Genomic DNA, 14,064 nt, shown 5'->3' with positions numbered 1-14,064 from the left:
GAGTTATAACCGGAATGATGGACTTTGGGTCAAGCCAGTTTAAGTATATTCGGATTTAAGCGCCAAACCTGTGCGTAGTAGCCCAAATCATTGCCAATAGAATTCGTGACGTGTATGTGCACGGTGCAAATTCTCAAGGAAAAGCATCGTTATCTCAAAACTGTTCAAATGGCACTTAGATCTTAATTTACTTCAGGTCTTCAATATATATATATATATACGTACTACCATCTTGTAAAGGAAGTTAAAGGTGGATGTACGTGATTGTACCTGCGATCAAATGATCAAATACAAGAGTGTGTTATGTTTCGTGGGGGAATACCAATGAACAATAGGAAAGAGAATAATCTCGAGCTGAAAAAAAAGCTGATAGCTTGCGACACACACGTCCTAGAAACCATAACAGATGATCTCAGATAGATGATTTTAGATGATTTTGAACACGAAGAGTATCGATGTTCTGGAGTATCAATATATCCACAGAACGTACAATATGGGTCAGGGATGCGACGTATCTTATGAAGACGAACGTTGATAGAAATAAACGATGGATAATTTCGTACCATTCAATCTGTATATGAGGAGCTAAAGGCTTCGCTTTATCTGAGACCACTCGTATATTGAAGAAACGAGTGGGGAATGCATAGTTGACAAGTAGTCATTACGGAACTAAGTAATTCCTGATAAAGGTGTATTGGGGAGAAGGTCCTAGGTATATCTAATGTCAAATCAAAATTTTAAGACATAAAGAACAGATATGAGGCAACGCTAATAAGGATCCGTTTACAGGTGTCAGATAAGAAGGCTAAAAACAGCCGAGCCATAATAATGTAGGAGATGCAGAAGAACTTGGTTGTTGATAGAAGACTTAACATTAAAGCACTTCACATTTTATGCGAAAATTAATTAGGCGTAAATCACCCTGATAACATGAGAGATATAAGTCTGTTCATTTCAAATGAAAAAAAATGGCGTCCTCTTACATAGTACATAAAAACTTGTCTTTACTGCTCGCCTTTTCCCGTTTTGCCTTATGATTCTTGTCTCAGGAAACATCAAACAAAAGTTGGTACTTGATGATTTATTATCGTAAGGCAAAACGGGAATTCCCATTTCGCCTTCATATATTGGTAGCACTGCTTGAGCTTGCCTTGAATCTGTTGCAACTCTCTGAAATTAACGTTGTCATTTTTCATTTCTCTTTACCAGATTTATTTTTGCTTTTGTTGTATATAAAAACAGTAGAATCACTTTTAACACTCTTCATCTTACGTGTATTTTATCACTTTTAACCTCAGTGACAATCTTTTATTCTGTCTACAGAAATAGAATTGCAATTCCTCGAAAACAAACTGAACTCGGATCAGGAATGCAGAAATGTTTTGAAGACTGAAAAAAATCCTCGCCGACGCTCACTACTTATGTATAAAGAAACAGACATTTTAATATTATAGTTTTCATTTTCATTTATTGTGTAATGAAAATATTTTTGCAGAAACTCCACCTCACGAAACTGCCCAGCTATCAAACAGTCTGAGCCCAACGTTTATTAGTGTGCAAAAAATGTCAAGGAAAAAGTGTACGACTATACTTAGGTAAGGAAAAGAAAGGAGTCAACTCTTCCACAACCCAAACGAAGGTTTTATTTGGTAAAGTTAATATTTTAAAAAATGGGAGCAACAAGGAACTTACAATAGCAATATATACAGGGGTAGCTAGGGAGAGGAATGGGGAGCTGGACCTCCAAACTATATCCTGTCAAATGGGGTTCGCTTGTTATATGTTCATTAAACTTGTTTAATACTTACAGCTAGGGACGTGAGCAGAAATTCATTTCGGGGGTGAAGGGACCAAATTCAATATGAGGACAAATTGTATTAAAATTTGTAATACCGCCCCTTAAAATTAGACAAAATGTACAGAAAGGACGGGATTTCGAGGATGAGGGTTCGGAATCCCAGGACCCATTCCCTGCATACAACGAATGAAGAATGTGTGTTATATAAAATGAAGTACTTTTTTTAATGAACAATGCTAATACGTTAAAATAATTTTAAAAACGAAATTAATCATCCACTGGATACTCTGATTTGTCAAACTGAATGTACAGTTGTGGATTTATTGCTATACCATATATTGTATAATGGTGTCTGTCATTTATATCTATAAGAACGCAAAGTCAAACAAATTGACTTTTATAAATGATTTTTTGCTTTGTTGTTAATAATTTATACGCACATTTTATAGCTATGAATGTATTTGCAAGTCTACCAATATAAAGTTTGCAAGGCGAAACGGGTAAATGCACATCGAGATTTCCCGTTTCGCCTTACACCAAAATGAAAAGTGATAACAGGTTTCACATGCAAATTTCATTGCTAGAGGTCATAAGGTGGAACGGGAAAAGGCGAACAGTGCAGGTATTCATAAGAATAAAGATTCAAGTTTCTTAGCATAAAATTCAGGGAGAGAATAAAGTCTAGCACAATACCTTTTATGTCTGTCTTCTTATTGGTGTTTATTAGTGTAGACTTAAGGATTAATTTTAGCTTCAGAATTAGACTTGAGGACTACTCTTAAACTTGAAATACTACGGACGTTGTCCAAAGATAAGACATAGATCACATTCAGATGAACATCTTCAACGTGAATTACGAGGGAGGACCCAAAAGAAACCGGATTGAAAGAGCGCTGCCGTTCCTAGGCGTAGTAGAGAGCTCTCCTGCTAGGTGGGTCTAGTAAAGACCTTCCCAGATCAGTTGGCCAAGTGGCGTCTGCGTAGGAGGTTAACGTTTGATCGTATTATTGTTTTTGTCAACTGTTCTCATTTGCCGCCTGCGAAATCGTTATGGCAGATTCAAAGGAACAAGGAGTGTGTTTGCTTCCTACTTGGAAGATCGGAAAAGAAAACTTACCAAATGCTTCAACAGGCTTTCAAGAAGGATACTATTAACCGCACACAATTTTTTGAGTGGTTTGGGCGCTTTAAGTGTGGTGAGATGAGTGCTGAAGATCATGCTCGTTCTGGGTGCTCTTCATCATTTCGAAACGACGAAAACATCGAACAAATCTGCCCCAAAATCGGCGAGGATCGTCGTTTCATGATCGATGATATGTCAAAACAGCCAGGAGTGAGTTGGAGCTCGTGCCAGCGTGAGGTTTTGCAAATGAGACATGTTGCCGCTAAGTTTGTTTCTCGCCTACTCACACAGGATCAAATCATTGGTCTAAATTTGAGCCAGGACTTGAAAAATCAGTTTGAAAGAGATCCAAACTTTTTGACCAACATGATGACATTTTCCGAGAATTAAACAAAATCTAAAAGGAAAATGTTTTGATGATGTAGAAGCTGTAAAAAGAACTTCGCAGAGCGCAGTGGACGATATAAAAGTTCCAGAGTTCCAGTGGTGCTTCAAACAGTGGGAAAGAAGATGGGAGAAATGAATCGCATTTAATGGAGAGTACTTTGAAGGAGACTGAAAGAATTTTGTAAAAAATGTAATAAATTATTTTTTTAGAACGAAAATCCGGTTTCTTTTGGGTTCTCCCAAGTATAATGCGTAGTTTTCGAGAAAATCGTGACAAAATATTTTTCTAATTTAATGCAGTTGACAGTTTTCTTCTGTTTGAATGTCCTTCCCTAATTATTAATTTATCTCCTGAATCAGTAAGTAGCAGTTGCATCTATTGTTTGATTTATCCTAACTCAGACCACTTGTAATGTTAATCATTGTTGATTTTATAATTTAAATATATATATAACAAAAAAAGTCATCGGGGTCATTTCCAGCTGGGCAATGAACGACGTCAGAGGGCAGTAGGTTGCTGAAGCGTTTGTCAAGGACGCGTATTAATAGTTCAAAACTTTCTCTCACCAGTGCCCAGATTCCTCGCTATCCTCCTCATGGATTACTAAGCAATGACGTCATAGGGTCTTGAATTGAAAATTACTCTATGATGACACTTATATTTTAAACGGCATATAGACTGAGTTTTGCTTCTATTTGCAGTGTGGGTTCTTTGAAAGGAGAAAGAAGATGGAGTTAGAGGAGATGAAGAAGCATGATCAAGTAAGTACCAACAGAATAGACTTCAACTTAACCCTTCAATGCATCACTTTTTATTTTGTGTCAGTCAATATAAGAACCTTAAATACTTGCACCTGAGTAGCGATGTCGCTAACACCTTTGATGCGCGTGATCCCTAGTTCGGTTTTCAGTGGGAACACTTGATCGTGGGATGGTACCTAACCTAGAACCGGGAATTCAGGTAACTTTCCCTAATAGTGTGTTCGTCCAGGGACATCATCCCTCATATTTGACGGGTTTAAGGCCATAGATGCCTCTAATACCCACAAAATATGTATAAATCAATAAATAAAATATAATCGAACACATGTAAAGGCTTCCCACACACTACTCTGGCAACTAGTTAGCGAATTTTGAACATTCTTTTGATAATCTGAATATACCAAGTCAGTTATATCATTCAGTGAGGACAAAGTAAAAACATGAGGCTTGAATATTGTTATAAAGGATTTTCTTGCATATATCATACAAGGTATATTGAATGGTTAAATGCATTGAAAAATATGAAGATTTGGAAAGTGAAACAAGTAATATATACAAAACTCGCTAAAGCTCGCTGGGGGCTCCGCCCCCAGGCCCCCGGTCAGGCCTTTGCCATGAGGTGTCATGTTCTAGAAAACTATTCCTTCAGGAATTCACTTCCCTTTACAGCAGACACCTGTTACCATCACATACTTCAATTCAACCGGTATTATTCCTTCCATGTAACTTTGAAAAGCAAACACACAATTTATTAGAAAGAACTGTATTACTACTTCTACTCTGGCAATCATGTGCATGGCTTATTATGTACACTTTGCGCACACCTATACATGTTAGAGACAATAACAGAATTTATTTTCTCAAACATAAACAGCGGACACTGTCTTCCAATAGCCTACCTATGCAACCTTGCATTTTGCCTAAACACTCACTGTTTACAAATGTGATTTTTGCAACCTTTCAAATATTTATTCGTAGCTTGTATTTACAATGAAGACTACAATTTACTAGATAATTTACAAATATGAATATTGTTGGAGATTGTTTAAATTTTTTTCATAGCATTTGAGTGAACGCTACTTTTGTACTATAATGTAGTACAGTGGATTTTAATGGAAACCTTGGACATAGTTGTACATATTACCTCAGCAAGATTTCTTGAAAAGTTTCATATATACTGCACAAATTCTTGCAGTCTCCCTGTATATTTATTCATGTATTTTCAATGAATACTACAATTTGTAGGTGATTTACAAATATGACTATTGCTGGAGGCTTTTTAAACATTTGTTGGTAACATTTGAGAGAACACTACTTTTGCACTGTAATATAGAAAAGTCCCTTATAATGGAACCCTTTGGCATAGTAGTACATATTACCTGCAGCAAGACTTTTTGAAATATTTCATATTTACTGGACAATTTCTTGCAGTCTACCTGTATCTCTCGTCTTGTATTTTTATGAAGACTAAATTTGTTCGTAATTTACAAATATGACTTTTGTTAAGGCTTTTTAAATATTAGTTCATAACATTTGATTGAACACCAGTTTTTGCACAGTAACGTAGTACACTGTATTACAATGCTGTCCTTTGGTACAAAAGTAATTATTGGGCAGCAGGACTTGTTGAAATGATTATTTATACTGGACAATTACATACAGTCTTCCTGTATCTTTACTCTTATATTTTCAATGAAGACGTTTATTTACTAGGTAATTTAGAATATGAATATTATTGGAGGCTTTTTGAAAATTTGTTTATAGCAACTTAAACAACACCACTTTCTACATTCTAGTAGAACATTGTTCTAGAATCGTGTCTTTCTAATTTCTTATTATAATCAAATAACAAGACATCATTTACTTAATCATCCTAAAAACACAAATATAACACGATTACTATTCTGATTTTAGAGGTGTAATTCCACGGACGCGGGCCCGCTACGTACCAGTAGTATGTGAGCAGTAAGAAGGAAGTCCAAAATCTAACAAATTGAGTAGTGTAGGGGAACGACGTGAGCCTACTGTGCAAAAGACCTGGGTTCGATTTCCAACAACTTTTTCTCTCACTTTTTCTTTCTTTGAAAGTTTATTTTTATAGCATAGGAGATTGAAAATAAGCTTGACTTTATTATATACAGCATTTTATTTCAACCGGACCCGATACTAAAACTATTAAATCGAAAGGGGCACTTTTCCACGTATCTTATATATTAAAATTATGTACGCTGCCGACGAGACAATTTTCAAAAGGTGCCCATTTGTGTGTGTGTGTGTGTGCGTGTATGAGCGTGTGTGCGCAGTAGCGTACTCAGGAATTTATTTCGGGAGGGGCCAAACTCAATATCAGTGTATTTTATATTGAAATTCCTAAACTTGTCCCTAAAATTAGGCTAAATTTACTCAAAAGTTAGAATTTCGGGGTGGTCCGGACCCCCAGGACCCACCCCCTGCGTACGTCCCTGTGTGTGTGTGTATTTCCTTAAAATTAATATTTTATACTTTCCATTTGTGGTATTCACTTCAAATTTGGTATACGCATGTATCTTAACGAGGAACATAAAAGGGGAGAGAGATATTTTGCAATCGTTTCCGGTTTGAAGCAGACACTGTTGTCGCGAGACAAAATGTATTGTTGTCTTGTATGGACACTATATCGTGAAAATGATGCCCAATGTTTCTTTCAGACTCTTTTTGAGGGACACTGCCTCCTCAGAGCGCCCCTGGCGAGATCAAAATAATACGTTTATAATACAATTACGAATAGAATGTTATCAGCAGTGGCCCCGGGGTAATACTCCCCCCCCCCGAACATTGCTTCCGATAGAGACACTGGTGATGCTCCATTTCCAAAGCTACATATGTTTGATTTTAAATACTTCAGTATCGTCTCGAAACTTTACACGAACATACTGCCTACTTTCGAGACCATCTCAACAGTCAGCGTATAAATATATCCTTTCCGTCTATGTCTGTAATAACGAAAATAATTTGTTCACGCAATGCCAACAGAAACTATTTGGTAAAATGAAGAAACGTGATAAGAAAAAAAACGCAAGATAAAACAAGGTCTGCGGGGATTCGAACCCAGACCTGCTACTCAGAAATCAGACACTTTACCGCGGAGCTAACTTACTACGTTGAATTGTATTTGTTCTATTCTCCTCAATATACCACATAAGAGGACAAATGAAGGCAATTCAAAAATATGGCAATATTGAATTCAAGATGGCGACTTCTCCAATGATTTGTTTCTTCTCTTAAACTGAACTACGTCCTTAATAACATAGCGAAACCTCGCTTACCTACCAAGAGCACAACTTACAATTTTCATGGTTACAAATTTTTGAGCCGCCATTTTGAATCGAAGATGACGACTTTTCCAACATGTCGGATTTTTCCCCTCACATGCGCTGTACTGTACACACTTGAACGTAATTTCGTGATTCCACCATATCTACAAGTTGTGTAGTATTAGACGCACCCTTATAACATTCCTAGCACTTTCTTACACCGAACATGACTATTTTTTTCAAGTTTAAGAGCGGATTCGCAAACTACGCATCAGAATAAACATCACCTCGAAATTTCAACATCCTAGATACAGCCATTACAAATTTCACATTTTTTCGATTTGCGCCGCGAAACGAAAACGAATTTTAATGCTCTTTTTTCTATCATAAACTATGTTCCTAGCTTCACTGCCTGACAAAATATGACGTTTCTATGGTGTGCGGAACTACTCTAAAAACCAGCATTTCGAAACGACGAAAAATTTCGACACTTCATTTACATGGAAAATGTCGCCTTTTTCGTGATATAGGAATTTTCCCATTACTCACATCCCATGACGAACAAGTATGCAAAATTTGGTGTTTGTATGTTTTGTGGAAGTATGCAAACAATTAAGTGTGTTTCTGACTTTAGAGGTATATAATAATTCCCCACAGATGCCGGCCGCAACGTACCAGTATTATGTGAGCAGTAAGAACGAAGTCGAAAATCTAAGGAAATCGGTAGTGTAGGGGATTGACGTGAGCCTCCTGGACAGGAGACCTGGGTTTGATTGCTAACAATCTTTTTCTCACTTTTTCTTTCTTTGAAAGTTTATTTTCATAGCATATATTGTTTGCCTATAAGGTTGAGTCTATTATAAAACGCATTTCACTCCAACCGGTCCTGTAAACAAACTACTGAACCGAAAGAGGCACTTTTCCACGTATCCCGTATATTATAACTATATACGCTGCCAACGAGAAAATTGTCAAAAGGTGCGTATATATATATATATATATATATATATATATATATATATATATATATATATATATATATATATATATATATATATATATATATGTGTGTGTGTGTGTGTGTGTGTGTGTGTGTGTGTGTGTCTGTGTATTTCCTTAAAAGTTATAATCTTATACTTTTTCAGTTGTGGTATAGACTTCAAACTTGGTATACGCATCTATCTAAACGACCAGTATAAAAAGGGAGATTGTTTGCAATTATTTCCGGTTCGAAGCACATACTATCCTCGCGAGACAAAATGTATTTTTGTCTCGTCTGTATACTATATCGTGGAAATGATGCTCAATGTTTTTTTCCAAAATGATTTTGGGGGGTACACTGCCTCCTTGGGGCTCTTAGAGTGCCCCCGCAGGAGACCAAATAATACGTGTATAATAGAATAATAAATAGAATACTATGAGCAGTGCCCCTGGGAATACTAACTGTGATCCTCAGGAACATTGTTTCTGAAAGAAACACTGGTGTTGCCTCATCTCTAAAGCTACATATGTTTCTTTCTAAATATTTGAGTATCGTCTCGAAGCTTCACACGAACATACTGCCTAGTTTCGAGACGATATCAACAGTTAGTGTATAAATATATTCTTTTCGTCTGTGTCTGTAATAACGAAAATAATTTGTTCACGCAATGCCAACAGAAACTATTTGGTAAAATGAAGAAACGCGATAAGAAAAAAAACGCAAGATAACACAAGGTCTGCGGGGATTCGAACCCAGACCTGCTACTCAGAAATCAGACAATTTACCGCGGAGCTAACTTACTATGTTGAATTGTGTTTGTTCTATTCTTCTCAATATACCACATAAGAGGACAAATGAAGGCAATTCAAAAATATGGCAATTTTGAATTCGAGATGGCGACTTTTCCAATGATTTGTTTCTTCTCTTAAACTGAACTACGTCCTTAATAACATAGCGAAACCTGGCTTACCTACCAAGAGCACAACTTACAATTTTCATGGTTACAAATTTTTGAGCCGCGATCTTGAATCGAAGATGACGACTTTTCCAACATGTCGGATTTTTCCCCTCACATGCGCTGTACTGTACACACTTGAACGTAATTTCGTGATTCCACCATATCTACAAGTTGTGTAGTATTAGACGCACCCTTATAACATTCCTAGCACTTTCTTACACCGAACATGACTATTTTTTCAAGTTTAAGAGCGGATTCGCAAACTACGCATCAGAATAAACATCACCTCGAAATTTCAACATCCTAGATACAGCCATTACAAATTTCACATTTTTTCGATTTGCGCCGCGAAACGAAAACGAATTTTAATGCTCTTTTTTCTATCATAAACTATGTTCCTAGCTTCACTGCCTGACAAAATATGACGTTTCTATGGTGTGCGGAACTACTCTAAAAACCAGCATTTCGAAACGACGAAAAATTTCGACACTTCATTTACATGGAAAATGTCGCCTTTTTCGTGATATCGGAATTTTCCCACTACTCACATCCCATGACGAACAAGTATGCAAAATTTGGTGTTTGTATGTTTTGTGGAAGTATGCAAACAATTAAGTGTGTTTCCGACTTTAGAGGTATATAATAATTCCCCACAGATGCCGGCCGCAACGAACCAGTATTATGTGAGCAGTAAGAACGAAGTCGAAAATCTAAGGAAATCGGTAGTGTAGGGGATTGACGTGAGCCTCCTGGACAGGAGACCTGGGTTTGATTAATAACAATCTTTTTCTCACTTTTTCTTTCTTTGAAAGTTTATTTTCATAGCATATATTGTTTGCCTATAAGGTTAAGTCTATTATAAAACGCATTTCACTCCAACCGGTCCTGTAAACAAACTACTGAACCGAAAGAGGCACTTTTCCACGTATCCCGTATATTATAACTATATACGCTGCCAACGAGAAAATTGTCAAAAGGTGCGTATATATATATATATATATATATTTACATCAGCTAATGCTTCTGGCAACAAATACTATTCGAAGCTTTCTTGCACCCACTGGAAAACGTGAAGTATATTAATATTTATTTGCATATATTGTTATTGTAGACTGTTCCCATAATGCCCACCGACTTCGATTTTACAAAATTTGAGAAATAAATTTCACTTTTTATTTAGTGGTCAATTTGAAGGCATTTTGTTATACTACCATTAAGAAACCCATATACATCATATTATGAATCAATCATTATGGAACAATCTCATGTGTGACACGCAGCAGTGCTACCAATCTTTGAAAGTTTCATTTACAACTTTTTTCTTTTTTCTTTTTTAACTGATTTTGTGAGTAATGGTGCATTCAGTATAAAGGTACAACAAGATATTATCTTTCTCTCTCTCTCTCCCTGTGTGTGTGTGTGTGTGTGTGTGTTTGTTTGTTTCTAGTTTCCGGCGTAAGCGTGTGGATACTACTAGGTATACTTTCGTGTGTACAAATGCTAGTGTGTGTTTTTGTGTGTGGCGCGGGTATATGAACTATTAATTGGGATCGCGTAGTGGAACTTATCAATATTAGTACGTACATACAAACGGCTGTTACTTCACACGATAACTTTGGACGAATGCGAATTTTTAAATTCTGCTTTTTGCAATAAATAAGTAGAGTGATTCCTCTCGAGGGAGTTTCCCTAAATGGTAGCCCCTACCATGTCCAATTAAATCACAAATTGCCGCAATCGTTTGTACATTGTTTGTACAGAAATGTACAGGCCTAATTTTCGTTTGTACACTATTAGGGGCGCCGCCAGAACGAAAACAAATTGGGACTGTTTAACTGGTAGCCCCCCCACCAACATGTTCTATTCAATCACTAATTATCGCAATCGTTTGTACTTCGTTTGTACAGAAATGTGCAGGCGAAATTTTCGTTTGTACACAATTAGGGGCGCCGCCAGAACAGAAAAAAATGGGGGCTGTCTAAGTGGTAGCACCCCACCATGTCCAATTGAATCACAAATTGCCGCAATTGTTTGTACTTCGTTTGTACAGAAATGTGCAGGCGAAATGTATGTTCGCACGCAGTTAGGGGCGCCGCCAGAACGAAAAAAATTGGGGGCTGTCTAAGTGGTAGCCCCCGACCATGTCCTATTCAATCACAAATTGTCGCAATGGTTTGTACTTCTTTTGTACAGAAATGTGCACCCGAAATTTTCGTTTGAACATAATTAAGGGCGCCGCCAGAACAGAAAAAAATGGGGGCTGTCTAAGTTGTAGCCCACCCCACCCACCATGTCCAATTCAATCACAAGTTGTCGCATTCGTTTGTGCATCGTTTGTACAGAAATGTGCAGGCGAAATGTTTGTTTGAACAAACTTAGGGGCGCCACCAGAACGAAAAAAATTGGGGGCTGTCTAAGTGGTAGCCCCCGACCATGTCCTATTCAATCACAAATTGTCGCAATCGTTTGTACTTCTTTTGTACAGAAATGTGCACCCGAAATTTTCGTTTGAACATAATTAAGGGCGCCGCCAGAACAGAAAAAAAATAGGGGCTGTCTAAGTTGTAGCCCCCCCCCCCCACCATGTCCAATTCAATCACAAGTTGTCGCATTCGTTTGTGCATCGTTTGTACAGAAATCTGCAGGCGAAATGTTTGTTTGAACAAACTTAGGGGCGCCGCCAGAACGAAAACAATGTGAGGAATTGTATAAATGGTAGAAGCATTAAAAAAATGTGTCACATTTATGGAGTATTTTTCTAACAGGACTTTGTTCACACTATTGTGTGGTTTGGTTTGTTCACACTATCGTGTGATTCACTATATTGATCTTATCCTAACGATGATGGAATTATTTTTTTTTTGTTTTTTTATATTTATATTTATACTTACAATCATTATTGCTGAGTTAGTTTTTCACTCCTCGGCTCTTATTATTAAACTTATTCATTATTTCTTACGTGAACTGAATTCTTATGAGAAAAATGTATTTTTTTCTTTCTATCTTGCACAGAAACCGTTATTCTCATCTCGTACAGGAAATTGATAAGTGGAAGATATAACAAATTCACAAAGTAGACTGTTAAAGGGAAAATTATAACACAGTATTTTGTTTTATTTGATCATCTTCATTAAACTCATTTTGCAGAAACTATAGAATGCATGGTGAAGTATTTTGGTGCATTCAGCATTCTGATTTACGAGTAGAGTTGCTAACTGGCCGGTATTTCTGTAATTTTGATTAAGGCCGGTGACCGGTACAAACTTCTTATTAGACCCCTTCTGACCGGTATTTTGGAATCTGCAATCCAGAATATAACATTGAACATCGAAATTTTTCAACAGTGCCTTTACAAACACAAATTTCCGTTGTATTATACATTATCGATATTTTTTTAACGTATGGCAGTTTTTTTTGTATTTATTTAACATAACAAATTTGATAACACTTATATTTTATTGTAAAAGAATTTTATTCATTTATTGAGAGTAGAAAATGACTTTTTAAAGCAATTTCCTTTGTTTGAAGTGAAGTTTATAGAATAAATTTCATTTTATGAATCAACTATTGTTACATAAAGATTAATATCCAGTATTATTCATCTGTTTCGATAATTTTAAACAAGTGACAATTGCTGGTAAATACAATAACGATCAATACAGTCTTCAGTTTCTCATTTGTACAGAGAATTTTGAGGGTGTGCCGGTAATTTTGTTTTCCTGAGTTGGCAACCTATTTACGAGGTTTTGTTTCAACTCTGCTACGTAGTGGCTCCGTACTGACACTCCGCATGCAAATAAGTATGTAAGGCTACCATACGCCCCGGTTTCTTAAAATTTGTCCCGGTGTGCAGAAATTTTCCTTCTTGTCCTGTTTTTTTCTTTATTATTATTATTAATTACATATCAAAATTTCTGAAAAGATAATAAAATCGATTTATTCCTTTTGCTTTCAATTCCGACAATACTATAGGAACAATTTCATTCTAATCTTTATTATTATTGCAATCGCTGCTTTCCCGGATATAACATGCAATGTTTAAATCCTCCTAAGTGTAACTCTTATCACTAAAAGTAAGAATGTATACCCCGAGGTGGCAACAAATTCTTGTGACGTTGCAGATCAGCCCCGAAAACACATTTTTTTTCTGCTTCAGAAAAACAATTATGCAAATTGCTTTCTTTTAGTTCGCATTTTAGGTTAACAAAAGTAAATCAGCCTATTGAAATTTTGAAACAATTTCATAAATCTGGATATTTTTCTTTATAGACATGTAGAGCATGTAAAGGTGGTATGCGTAATAATATTGAAAATATAATTTTTGCCTAAATATTGTATGTTCACTGATTGCGTTTATATTGTATAACAGCTTCTAGCTTCTATAATAATTTTTAGCACTGTTGATTAAGTATGGTCAGTGGCGTATTTACGATTTTGTTTCGGGAGGGGCTTTGCTAACTTCCGGGGGTGCTTTGCCTGAAAATATGAAAATTCTGCAAGATATTTCATATACTTTACTATAGTAAGTAAGATTTCGGTGGGGGGCTTGAGCCCGGAAGCCCTCCCCCTAAATACGCCACTGAGTATGGACTATATTAATACATTATTTTAAGTTGTATAACTAGTGCGATACTGTAGTAAAATTCGAAAGATAAAATTAATACAAAATGCAATATTTACTACTAATTTGTAAGATGTCCCGTTTTTTCTGTTTTCAAAAAGTATGGTAGCCTTAAAGTATGCTAAACCATACAAAATAAA

At 36.3% G+C, this 14,064-nt stretch overlaps 1 protein-coding gene across 1 annotated transcript in view; it reads left to right on the top strand.

The window, feature by feature from the left end:
- LOC145663828 (integrin alpha-4-like) overlaps positions 1-14,064 on the top strand; it is a 187,091-nt gene that overhangs the window by 152,036 nt on the left and 20,991 nt on the right. Inside the window, exon 21 of the mRNA XM_081729925.1 lies at positions 4,011-4,070. Within this exon, the coding sequence (XP_081586051.1) occupies positions 4,011-4,070 (60 nt within the window). The remainder of the gene's footprint in view (positions 1-4,010; positions 4,071-14,064) is intronic.

Source organism: Thermobia domestica, chromosome 11 (genome assembly GCF_964235325.1).
Source record: "Thermobia domestica chromosome 11, izTheDome1.hap1.1, whole genome shotgun sequence".
In the NCBI taxonomy this organism is placed as follows: domain Eukaryota; kingdom Metazoa; phylum Arthropoda; class Insecta; order Zygentoma; family Lepismatidae; genus Thermobia; species Thermobia domestica.
The sequence above is the reverse complement of the archived record's forward strand: the minus strand, read 5'-3'. Positions and strand labels throughout refer to the sequence as shown.